We start from the raw sequence: 12,705 nt of genomic DNA, 5'->3' as shown, positions 1-12,705 counted from the left end.
ACTCAACAATATGACTCGTATTGGCAACCTCTGGGCCCCGCGCGTAATGCACGTACATCTCTAGCTTGTTCACCCTAGGGGTCATATTCGAGTTCTTTTCTGAGTATTAATATAAAGAAAATTAAAATTAAGAATTTTTTGCTTGTCGAAAAATGGAAAAATTTGCGGTTTTGGGAAGCTTCCAATCCCGTCAAAATGGGAGGAGGAGGAGTGGCGTGGGAAGAGTTTATCTTTTTATCGGGTTATCGAATTGCTGCGCCTCCCATTTTCCTCTCCGTTGCCGGCGTTCGGAGACTGCTTGCCGGAAAGAGACTTCCGATTATCGGGCCTCCCTGGCGGTGCTGAGGACCGGCCTCCGGAGATCGGGCGGCGGCGGCGGAGGGGAGAAGAGAGGGGTTGACGATCGTGGGACTGGAGATGGACGGCCAAGGAGGAGGTCCGCAGAGGAGGAGCCTATCAGGGAACGGCGTGTCGGGGAGGAAGAAGAACAACTCCGAGAACGGGAACTTTGATGGAGGGCGGAGGAGTTCCCTGGCCCGCTCTTCGTATGACCCATTCTTTCTTTCTTTTCTCGATTCATAAAGCTATCTTTCTTTCTCTTGCGTGAACTTTCTGCTTCTTTCTTGGTGATTTATTCTTTATATTGATAGTTTTAAATATCAAATGAAATACTTGGCCTAAAAGTCTGTTCTTTTAGGCTCTGGTTATTGGATTACTAAATATTTTGTCGGCTCCCCTGCTCGGGATGTGATGGTTATTATGATATTATCCTTAATAGAAAAGGACCGGAGTTGTCTGTCATAATTTTGCTTCCTAGAAGTTTTTTTATGAACTTGTTTATTGGAAATTGGGCCTTGGCTTCGAAATCTGGGTGCTTTTGTTTGGTGACTTAAATTTCTTTTGATGTTTCACAGCTAAGGATGAATGATTAATTCATCAAGATACTGAAAATTAGACAATTTTAGTTGCTGAAAAGAAAAAGGAAAATGATGCAATTTTGTAATTCTCTGCTGCTTAACTGCCCATGAATCCTTGAAAGTAATGTTTTTATGACCTATCTATGTTTTAATTAGTTGTAGGTTGCTATGCTCTAGTATACTCCAAAATAAGTATGATTTAGTTATCTGGGATTAAGGATAATCAGGCTATAGGTTGATTGCATGAAATCCTATTCTGGATTAGTGGAAGAAGCCTTGTCTGAGGAAAAACACATTTTTGGCATAAGGTGTGGGGAAGCTCTTGATTAATTATTTAAGAAATCACATAGTGGTTTAGGTGTTGAGATTCATTTTAAGCTTTGCATAGATGATTTTAATAAGTTGCTCGTAGGGTATAGGAATAAATCCATTTGTTGGTTGGAACGATTCTTGGTTTACTTCTTGTCCATGTTTAACTTAAAGTTCCATTCTAGTTGGACTGGACAACAAGATATATAATAACAAAAGGAAGTTTCTCTGGAATGTGCTGCACAGCTAAAAGGATTGCATCTTTATGAATGTGACTTTAGATCTACTTTTCCTTCTCCAGTACTTTTGCAATATTCAAACTCCACAAATTATGGTCTCTCCGTTCAATAACCTTCTAGGATATGAAAAAAGACAGCTGTCATTAAATGATGTGAATGTTTTCTCTTGTTTTATTCACCGATCAGTGGATGATTTAGCCAGATTTCTTTTAGCACAATAATTGACGAATCCATTATCAGTCCTAGCTTGGGTTGAACCTGCTGTCACAATGTTGGCTTAAGCTGGAAGGGCCTTATGTGCTTGACATTACCTTAAAAAAATTCACCAAGATTTTGTTTAAGACATATTGACATATTCAGGAAGGGGAAGGGGTTTATCATGCCGAGCTTTTTATGAGCTTTTCAGTAGGGAGACCAGGTATTTAGCAACAATAACTAAGTATAGCCTATGTTACTTGCGTGGGTCAAAGGCTGGCATTGTATGGTTAGGTAGCACACTGTATTGACAGTTGGCATGTACTGACATTTCAAGATACATTTATCCACCACAAGATTGAATACTGCAAGGCTGACATACACTTATGTTCTTGTTAGCTAGACCAAAGCTAGTTTAAAGATGTGAATCAAACAAATGAAGATAGTCTCTAACTAAAATATAGAAATCTAGAACATTAATCAACCTGGACATCTATAATATTTAACGTTACAAACTAACTTATGATTCATGGTAGAAACTAGAGGGTAACATTTAATTGTGTGTCCATGTTACAACATATCATAGATGTTGTTAACATACGCCTTTATTATGATAAGCTCAAACCCTGGTAGTAATGCAGATTCTTGTATTCTGTGGGATACATGTAACTTTTGATCTAATGTGGAACAACTATTTTAGGTTATTACAGTGCCCAAGTTGTAGACATAGTTTTCTTTTTCACTTTTCTTCTTGGGGAAAAGCTATGGAATGTCTGAAACTGTGATAAGGTTGTTCAAAGATGGTCAGCTTTACTTGGGCACTTCTTTTACAGGTTTCTAGAAGTGTTGAAACTTTTGGACATTTGGAGACAGAATGACACAACATGACTGGACACTCTATTTTAAAGTGTTCTGCTCATGTCAGGAAAAAGTGTCTGATACTTGGCAGTTATTCCTTTTTTAAATTTTGAGTTACATGCAAGGGACTCTAAATTTCTAGTTTTGGTCACTTTAAGCCAAATGTTCTATGTTTTTAGTACAAGTCACTAAAGTTTTATGGATACTTCAACCAAAGTGTCCTTGTGTTTTCAGCATAAAGCTATCTGGATTATTTGGACACATTAAGCAAAGTGTTCTTACATTTTTAAGAAACATTATCACAGTTATATGAACATTTGTAATTGAAGTGTCATTTTTTTTATTATAAAGTTATCATTGTCAATTAAAACTTGAAGTATCTCAACATCTTTACTAATCTTAAAATAAATAACTTAAAATAACTTGCGCATTCATGGCTACTCTATTAATTTGTTTTCTAAACAGTATATATAACTCTCCTCCCCCTTTTCAGTTTATTTTTCTTGTATAAGCAACAAAAAACACAAACAACACATATAGTTGATGTATAAATAAACTATATATATCAAGGTTCTAAATATTTGTGGGATGGCAGGGCATCCCACCGTCGTGTTGGAGTACCATCACGGGTGCAAGGACAGGAGGAGATGAAAAATGGACCAAGACAGGACTGGACATCCACTGTTCCAACTGTTGGGATGCAGGGTCTCATTCCATGGAAAAACAAGGATGGCCCAGTCCCATGAAATGTAACAGTGCTTGATATTAATGTATAACAAAATTATATTAATATGTACACCATGTTCCCTTGCCAACATGTTTGGAGGCTGTCATGTCTGACATTTTGATGCTTAGAATTTGTGCCAATTATTTAGGTAACACTGATTTGGTTAGGCACAGTTTAAAACAATAAACTACAGTGTTCATACCATCTACTAGTTTGTATCTATGCATATCCTTATTCACTCATTCAAGCCAAAGCATGACAATACTAATTGAAACAAACAATATGAAGGTACACACCTTCATGTTATTTCAGCGACCTACCAGCATGATATGTACACGATATGATGGGGCAGTTGAGGTTAGCAGTATAAGCAACTTTGGTTCTTCTAAATAAAGCTTCCATTTGTACAATTTACTTCGTTAAGCTCCTTGTCAATGCTTTGGACCAATTTTGTGGATATCATGCCTTAACATTTGTTGTAAAATACATGCAGCTTTGGAAAAGATTGATTAGCTACCATGCAAATATGATTTGATCCTCAAATGAGACTGCTACTTGAGGATTTAAATAGTTCAGGCTTGTGAAAATGTACAAATGCACCATATTTAGGTTTATCTGTTTCAATTTAGTGAGAAAATGTGGAAACTTGGATTCTTTTGATGATAAGAGAGCTTTGGGTTGTGTAAGAAGGATTAGATAAATTATGGTTGGGGTGAGGATTATGTAGGTTGCTAGTTTAGTTCTCAAGTCTGAAATAATTCAACTATGTGAAGAAGGAATTTGGTGCTCTAAGCAATGCCTAGGTGCTGATATAGGATTTGAATATCATGCCTTTGTTGATAAAAGCTTGGTTTTCTAATTCTTGAAACCACGTGGCTACACTATATTGTACTTCCTGCAACTTTAAGTTTCTCATTATACTGCCATACTTGTAATATTTACTTTTGATGCCCATTACTATGCGACTTTTGGAAAATCAACATCACATATGGCTGGAAACATAATGCATTATGTCAAAACTACAGTACGACAATTAGATGTGCCACCTACATCTATAACTTGTGGAAACACAGAATATCTATTCACTTTACCCAAGGCCTATTGAATGGATTTTTTTTGCATTTAAATGGCAAGAAAGCGCTTCAATAAGAAAAAAAAAATCCAAAAGGTATTTTACAATGCAATTTTGATGCAATTGTGAAATTATTGATCTTATCGTTCATCCCCAGGAACAGGACTGTGAGTGAAAGAACTGTAAAGAGACTGCGTTTGTCTAAAGCCTTAACAATACCCGAGAACACGACTGTATATGAGGCTTGCCGCAGGATGGCTGCTCGTAGGGTTGACGCTGTGTTGCTGACGGACTCAAATGCTTTGCTTTGTGGGATCCTCACTGACAAGGTTCATTCTCTCTCCTTTCCACACAAAATGTAATAAAGTCTAAGCCAGTTTATTGGAGCCCATGACGATTTTTATATGTTTTTCTTCAATGAAGGATATAACCACAAGAGTCATTGCACGTGAATTAAAGCTTGAGGAAACACCTGTTTCCAAAGTCATGACTCGGAATCCTGTTTTTGTTCTATCAGACACACTGGCTGTGGAAGCCCTGCAGAAGATGGTGCAAGGTTTGTATGGATCCTTTAACCCTAGGTCACACACTACTTTTTCTATATGATGGTTATTAATTGTTCAACCTTGACCTTTCTATTTTTCAGGAAAGTTCAGACATTTGCCTGTCGTGGAAAATGGCGAAGTAATTGCTTTACTTGACATAGCTAAGTGTCTATATGATGCAATTGCACGAATGGAACGGGCAGCTGAGAAGGGAAAAGCCATTGCTGCTGCTGTTGAGGGGGTGGAAAAGCATTGGGGAACATCAATTTCGGGTGTGTAGATAGGAAGTCTCACAGAAATTGATTGTTCTCTCGCGATTATTTTTCATCCAATTTCATTTATATCTGCTTTGTTTCATAGTTCGCTTATTTCTAATAAAATTACTCTATGATCTTGTTGTTATGTTGGCATATTAATTGTCCAAAGACAACTAAGTATGTGGTCTATATTCTCTTTATACTGTAAATTTTAATTTTGCTAGGTGCTAATTCATTTATTGAAACTCTTCGAGAGCGGATGTTCCGGCCATCATTGTCTACCATCATACCAGAAAACTCAAAGTAGGTAATACCATCATTAGGAGATGTCATGCTCACATACAGCTCTAAGTAATTAATTTTGACTGAGGATAGCATTTTGCTAGGGTTGTTATGGTCTCACCAACAGACTCAGTGTTAACTGCAGCAAAGAAGATGCTGGAACTCAAAATGAGTTCAGCAGTGGTGACAGCAGAAAACAAACCTCAGGGGATATTGACGTAAGCTCTCTCAAAGTTTGCAAATATTTTCATTTTGAAGGATTCAATTCCATTTCCCTGTGCCAAATCTATTTTACTCCTCCTTTCTTTACTCTTCTTTTTTTATGTCTCAGTTCTAGAGATATATTGATGCGAGTAATCTCACAAAATCTTTCTCCAGAGTCAACACCTGTTGAGAAGGTATGTGTCTACCATTCTCTTCTGCAAATCCATACATAATGCTTAGCTCAACTTGCAGTGCAATTGCTTGATGTTATGATGATTTGTGCTGAAGTAAGTAATGTAATGATCAGTTAAAAATTGATGCAAGAATTACTTATTTGTTGCTCAAGAAAAAAAAAAAAATAGAAAGAAAAAGGAACGAACAACTTTCTGAGCATTTATAATTACATTTGCTTCCTATGGATCATAGGATCCAGAGTTAAAACCAATTATCAAATTGATTCATATTTGGAAAAATATCATGTAGTATATGACTTAACAATGTGATCACTTGGCTTGGGTTTTGAGATAATGACTTTCTGCTGTTATTGTGCCTTTATTGGTCAGCACAAAAATGTAATGGATCACACGTACTCTACCGAGCAATGACACAGTAATTTATGATATAATGTCTAATGTAAAGGTATTCCTCTGCTTAAATGAGTTAAGATTAAAGAAATTGGGTAATTTATGTAAATCAAGGGTAATGCACTGTACCATATTGTTTATACATGCTTTACTAGTAAACATAAGAGAGCGACAAATGTTGTACTCTTTAGAGAACTTCCAACAATAGATTAATTGTAGGGTAACCCTACCATGCATTGGTAAATCTACCTCATATTCGTATTGCATTATGCCACACTGTAAATGCATAGTTTGTGGCCAATGAACTTAGTTGCAAGTGAAAATTATTTTTCTTTTTATTTGGTTTGTATTTGAATAAACTTCATAATTATCTAAACCCTTCATTGCATGCCCTTCTATCTATGCAACTTACTTTTTAAATAATTTGTTTAATAAGTAAAACATTTTGATCAATTACAAATTAGTTTTAGTTGCAAGAACCAAATGAATATATGGATTTGTGTCTGTAAATATATTAGTTATCGAGTAATTAGCTCAGTGAAAGCAGAATAGATTTTGGCTGCAACTTTTTATATAAAAATCTAAAATCCCTCATTTGATATATAAATTGTGGAAGTGATTTTTTTTACTGCATATAAACATGGCGTGTGATTTTTCTTATTTTTGAGTACGAGATAAAAGCGATATATGTTCATTTATCTTTTCAATAAAACTTTTTCCTCGTTCACAAACTTTTCTTATATTTGGTTGGGGTCATGAGAGAGAGGATGGATGGGGTTCGAAGGACGGATGTTCTCCATCCACTGTTTGGTTCAACAAATCTTAGGAAGGATGGATGAAAAGAAGGGATTGTCCATCCATCATAGCCCAAACTCAAGAAATAAAATATCATGGGCAAGCAGATAAGTTTCTTGAATAGGTCATGAGTAAACTATAAACAAATCATAATATTGATGAACAATCAACTAAGCAGAACTGGAGAAATCATTTTGCCAATTACAAAGGTTCTGCACATTTTTTTCAGCATAACAACCTTTTTACCTCACAAACAAGCTTCCCAAATTGGAAGGACGTAAGGAAGGATGGATGGGGTCTGTGAGGGGTAAGTTTCTATATAGACAAAATTACAGTTCATTCTTTTTGATAAAACTCCAACATTTCTTCACATTTTCTTTTATTTTGTATATATATATATATATACTATTTTACCTATACTGTTAACCCTAAACTACTAAATTTTATTACTAATTATTTTAATTTTAGAAACATAATTTCTATAATTATAACTAAATAATTAGAATTTTCTTCTATTTTTTTATTTATATTCACTATTTTTTAGTTAACTAATTATATAAAATCAATTAACTATTTAAATTGAATTATAAATTAGTTATTTATTTATATAATTAATATATAAATAAATTAATTCATATATAATTAATTTATAAAATCATCTATTAAATTAAAATTAAATATTATATTTTTTTGTATAATTATAAATTTTAAAGATTATAAGTTTATATATTGCACTATTTCTTTATTATAAATAAATATTATAAATTAATAATAATGCTTTTATCCAAGGGTAATTTAGTAAAAATATTGTACAATAATCATCCATCCTTTCATTCCTCCTATACTAAGCAGAGGAAGAAATTATTCCCATCCATCCTTCCATGTTTCACCAAACACACGGGAGGATGGATGAAAGACCTATCCATCCTCTTCCTCATCCACCCTTCCCTATCCATTCTTCCTCCAACCCATCCTTCATAACAAATAGAGGGTTTGAGTTGAATGAAAATCAATTATCTAAGCAAGAAAAAAGGTGCCAAGTACTAACTATGCTAAGGTCTTGAGTGACATTTAGTGATACTAGTTAAAAAGGTGACAATGATACTCTAGAATTTGGGGTTTCTTACTTGATAAGTTCAAAAGAAAAAAAAGTTGAGTTGTATATGTACCATATGATGCAGAATTATAGCTCAAACCACGATGACAACAGGTCTGTATTTAATATTCACAGTTTTTGTCTTAAATCTATGTGAAAGCTATGCTCCATCCTGTTTATTAGGAAACTAATGTCGATACACCTTAGCAAACCTCTTAGTGGGTAACTTTTGTACTCAGGTCATGACTTCAAATCCTGAATGTGGAACAGTCGATACGCCAATTGTTGATGTTCTTCATACCATGCATGATGGGAAATTTTTGCATCTTCCTGTTGTAGATAGAGGTATGCTTAGGGACAAACCTAACCTTTGGCTTTCTTTTCTTTTCTTTCCTTTTTTTTTTTTTTTTGCACAAAGTGGTTGCTCTAGGATGCAAACCTGTTCCATTGCACTTGTTGCTGATGTAGCTTTTGTGAATTGAAACAGATGGATATATAGTTTCAGTGATGGATGTGATTCATATGACTCGTGCTGCAGTAGCCACAGTAAGTCGCTAATGCACTTTAATCAATCGATTTCATGATAATATGATATAATTGTGCCTGGTGTCAGTCATCTACTTTCAATTTCAAACTAGATTTCTATTTTCATTCTTATATTGACAATCAGATGCTGCAAGCTAGCTTTGCATCAAACATTGATCTCATGCTTTCTAAATGCTCTTTTTAGCACGTTATGCAGTCATGCTCTCAGGCATTGTATGGCACTGGTTAGGTATAGCAGTTATCATTTTTAGCAGCAACATGCCATGGATTATGGACTTTCTGGACTCTTTTGGTGATGTTGTGACTTGTGACAGATAGATAATGAAACTTTTTATGCTAAAGATTTTTTGGTATCTAAACTTGGTGTCTTTGCTTCTTACTATCTCCATATTTTGGTTTATAAGTATGCATTGTAAAGTTAACCTCCTTTTTGTTGGTGATTTGTTGTCATTGTTCATGATATCTCAAGGTGGGAAGCAGTGGGGGAGTTGGAAATGAGGCAACCAGTACCATGATGCAAAAGTTTTTGGACTCTGCTATGGCCATAGGACTTTTGGATGATGATGACGATTCTCGGAGGTTTACATAGCATTACTATTATTGTACTCTTTTCTAATGCTTTTCTTTATTCTTCAATATGTATTTTACTGACCATGCTTAGCTTTCATTTCAGTGAAGGATCCATCAAAGTGGCATCTGAAGTAACGGACACAGGGAGGAACACTTTTTATCCAGCTTCAGGTTCTTCTACTATATTTGGCTTTAAGCTTCAAGATAGAAAGGGCAGAATGCACAGGTTTAACTGTGGTATGCTCTCTGGTCAGACATTATGACAAAAAAACGTCTTCCATTTAGAAGTTTCTGACTTGATTTTTACTGTTGTCAATTTCAGAAACACAGAGCTTGACAGACCTTATAACTTGTATTCTCCAGAGGGTTGGTGATGATATTGATAGGAATAATCTTCCCCAAATATCGGTATCTGCTCAATTGTTTCACTAAGCTTGGAAACCATTTAACATTAATTAGTTGGCTTTTTCATTGAATGGGTTCCTTAACATGTTTTCTCTTGTGATGATCTTTTTGAAGTATGAAGATGAGGATCATGACAAGGTCATCCTTGCATCTGACAATGACCTTGCAACAGCTGTTGATCATGCTAGACAAGCCGGTTGGAAGGTATCATAGGACTTAGTTGTTCTTACTCCCCTTGACTATAATTTCTACAATGCTTCTTAGTTGCTAGTTAATTTTCACAAGCAACGGTAGTTTTCCAAAATGTCTTGAAAAATTGTAAATCAAGGTCCACAATCTCAGTACTGGGTACTGTATCGGTACCTTATCAGTTTAGTATGGTACGGTACGGTATGGTACATCTCTGTACTGAAATAGCTCTTTAATTATTTTTCTCAATTTTTATCTTGATATGCCTCAGTATAAGTTGGTACACCTCAGTATGGACTGGTGCGCATCTTAGTACACCTCGGTATGGGGCGGTATGCCTCGACACAAGCGGTATGGGACTTGTACCGATTTGAAATTAAGTTTTATACCGGTTTACTCGTGGTACGGTACATCCTGTACCGGGCAGTACGGCAGACCGTATTATAAATTGTCAATACAATTAACCTAAAACTAAGAAATAATAGTTAATATACTGTTACCGTTCATACTTGAGGACAAAATAATACTCAGACAATTAAGATGGTATGAGCATGTCAAAGAAAGATCCTAGGAGGTCTTGCAAAGGAGAGGTATCTAAATATGCATTACAGAGTTCAGAGAAAAGAAGGTACAGGCCTCATCTAATTTGGATGGAGATTGTGAGAGATCTCGACGACATGATTGACAAAAGAGGATTCACTATTCCAATCTTAAATTGGACAAGGCTTGATGGTTATTGTTACATTGTTATCGATTGATGAATACTAGTAACTCAGTTACATGCAGAGTCAAGATTTGAAGTAAAATTGTGTTCTATCAATTGAGTGATATGTACATAACTTCTCTACCTCGTACTCATGCAGAGTTTAAGGTTGCATTTAGAATTCTCCAGTTCAGGTCGCCGGAAGAGGGACGGTGAATCAGGAGGCCTTGTCCATGCACAAAGGGATGCATGGGCATCTGCATACAGTTCGGTTGCAGCTGGAGCTGCACTTGTTGCTGGGCTTGGGGTGATGGCTTACTTGAAGAGGTCCGGTTCGTAGAGAGGCCTGGCTTGATTCCACATACTCTTTGTATTCATAGGATCGATTCCACATACTCTTTGTATTCATAGAAACTCCAACAGAAATATTAAAAGCACTCATGCAGGCAATGTGTATCATGAGAAATTAATAATAGCCCCATGGTACGCGTTTGTATTTTTTTTTGGCCTGCACGGCATCCTACACTTGTTTGGGAATTTGTGCTGCAACTGTATTAATAATATATTGTGCACTTTCCTGGGTACATCTCAAACTAACATGGGCTAATGCTGCCAGTGACTAGACATGTTTTCTTTTTTCAGTCAAAGAAAAAAAGATTAGACATGATTTGTAATGCAAGTTTTGTCCTTAACAACTGATTCTGTGCATTGAGATACTCCCATAATAACTGCATTTCTTGCATCAGTTTAATGGAGAGAAACCAAACATCTGCAGTTATTAGTTACATGAAGAATTGAAAAAAACTTTGGTCAGAAGGAACCAAATTTATTCATCCCTCCTCAGTTGCATCTATTTCACATGCCAAGCATCTATTCTACTATTAATTAAACCTTTCTACCTCTAATTCATGCAATTCCAATTTTTAATTTCAACGTATCCTTTCCAATAGCGAGTTTCCTTGCACGGTACTTCCCAATTTTGCACCATGCTAATGGAGCCGTGTGGAGCATGCGGCTACAGACCATATGTTTGAGCGTTTAAACTCAACCTCTGACATATACGTTTACTTTTCTGTTTTTACTAATAGAATATATGTATTGCATGTTTCATGCTTTTTTTCCCCACTCGAACGAGTTGAGTTGGCCATGTTCATACTCTGGTTAATAACTGTGGAGGAAATCAAGGTATGCCATCTCGAGATCAAACCTCATACCAACACCATATTTTCATTATATCTGTATAGAGCCTGTTCGGCATACCGATATTCGGTACACCTTTTGTATTATGTATTGGTATGGTAGGGTATGAACTGTACTATCTGGTAGTTCGGTGCAGCATGTTTTGTATTGTTCAGCTCGATATAGTATAGTGTATTTTGACTGCAATAGATGTATTTTATTTTTAGATAGAGACTTCGTTGAACTAGATTTTGGAGTCAGCTTGATGGCGAGTGCTGGCCCTTTAGTCTACCAACGTTCTTCACGCTCTAGGGTATAATACTGCTATTGGTGTCCAACAACCATGATAGTTGACCCACAATGGCCTTGTCCTTTGCTTCACGGGACGTCAACGCTGAACATTCCCAAGAATAAAAAATGCTGCCTGGATGGCAAATGGAATCAGCGGTCGGCCCGCTGGGAGAAAATAGACCTGTAGTCTGGATTTCCATTTCATTGTGGCGGTGGAGTCAGCTTTTCGAAATATCCATCCTAGGGGCTGAGTTGAGAGCAGCTTGGTAGGGAATTCAGTATGCCATTCATTTTCTGAAGGCTAATGATATCTTTTTTGAAGATGATTCATCCATCATTGTTGGTGGATTTCGAAACAATATGAAATTGTAATCCTTACTGTGGGATATTTGGATATTAATTAGGAATTGCGCTGCAATCCTTGCATCTCATGTTTACAAGGGATATTTGGATATTAATTAGGAATTGCGCGGATGGATGTTTTTTTTTTTTTTTAGCCGAGCATTCAGCGTAGCACTATATGGATGGTTTTGGCTTCTAATCCTCCTGAGTTTAGAGATACTTTATTTTCTGATTTTTGTTGAATGTATTCGTAATAAACAAGTATGAGCCATCTCCTTGTATTATAATTAAAAAAAAAAACCAAGTTCTGACGATTGTTTTCCAATTTTTTCTTGACAATGTGATTCCCTTTGCTACAGTGATGTACCTAGGAGGTTTGTTAAATGCAACTCCTTTGTAT

At 35.9% G+C, this 12,705-nt stretch overlaps 1 protein-coding gene across 3 annotated transcripts; it reads left to right on the top strand.

The window, feature by feature from the left end:
* The first annotated feature begins 211 nt into the window (after positions 1–211).
* Positions 212–11,079, top strand: LOC103719119 (CBS domain-containing protein CBSCBSPB1-like). Of its 3 annotated transcripts, none has more exons than XM_008808198.4 (14): positions 212–545; positions 4,475–4,646; positions 4,741–4,873; positions 4,964–5,134; positions 5,344–5,422; positions 5,506–5,619; positions 5,733–5,799; positions 8,320–8,425; positions 8,568–8,626; positions 9,096–9,205; positions 9,300–9,367; positions 9,519–9,604; positions 9,716–9,805; positions 10,654–11,079. In XM_008808198.4, the coding sequence occupies exons 1-14, from the start codon at positions 418–420 to the stop codon at positions 10,831–10,833; spliced, it is 1,563 nt and encodes a 520-aa protein (XP_008806420.2). In that variant the 5' UTR covers positions 212–417; the 3' UTR covers positions 10,834–11,079. The 3 variants fall into 3 exon arrangements, with proteins under 3 accessions (XP_008806420.2, XP_008806419.2, XP_008806418.2); XM_008808197.4 differs by having other exon boundaries at positions 213–545; positions 4,481–4,646; positions 9,300–9,433; XM_008808196.4 differs by having other exon boundaries at positions 213–545; positions 9,300–9,433.
* Positions 11,080–12,705: the final 1,626 nt, after the last annotated feature.

Source organism: Phoenix dactylifera, unplaced genomic scaffold (genome assembly GCF_009389715.1).
Source record: "Phoenix dactylifera cultivar Barhee BC4 unplaced genomic scaffold, palm_55x_up_171113_PBpolish2nd_filt_p 000277F, whole genome shotgun sequence".
In the NCBI taxonomy this organism is placed as follows: Eukaryota; Viridiplantae; Streptophyta; class Magnoliopsida; order Arecales; family Arecaceae; genus Phoenix; species Phoenix dactylifera.
Note: the sequence above shows the minus strand (reverse complement) of the source record. Positions and strands in the feature narration are given on the sequence as shown.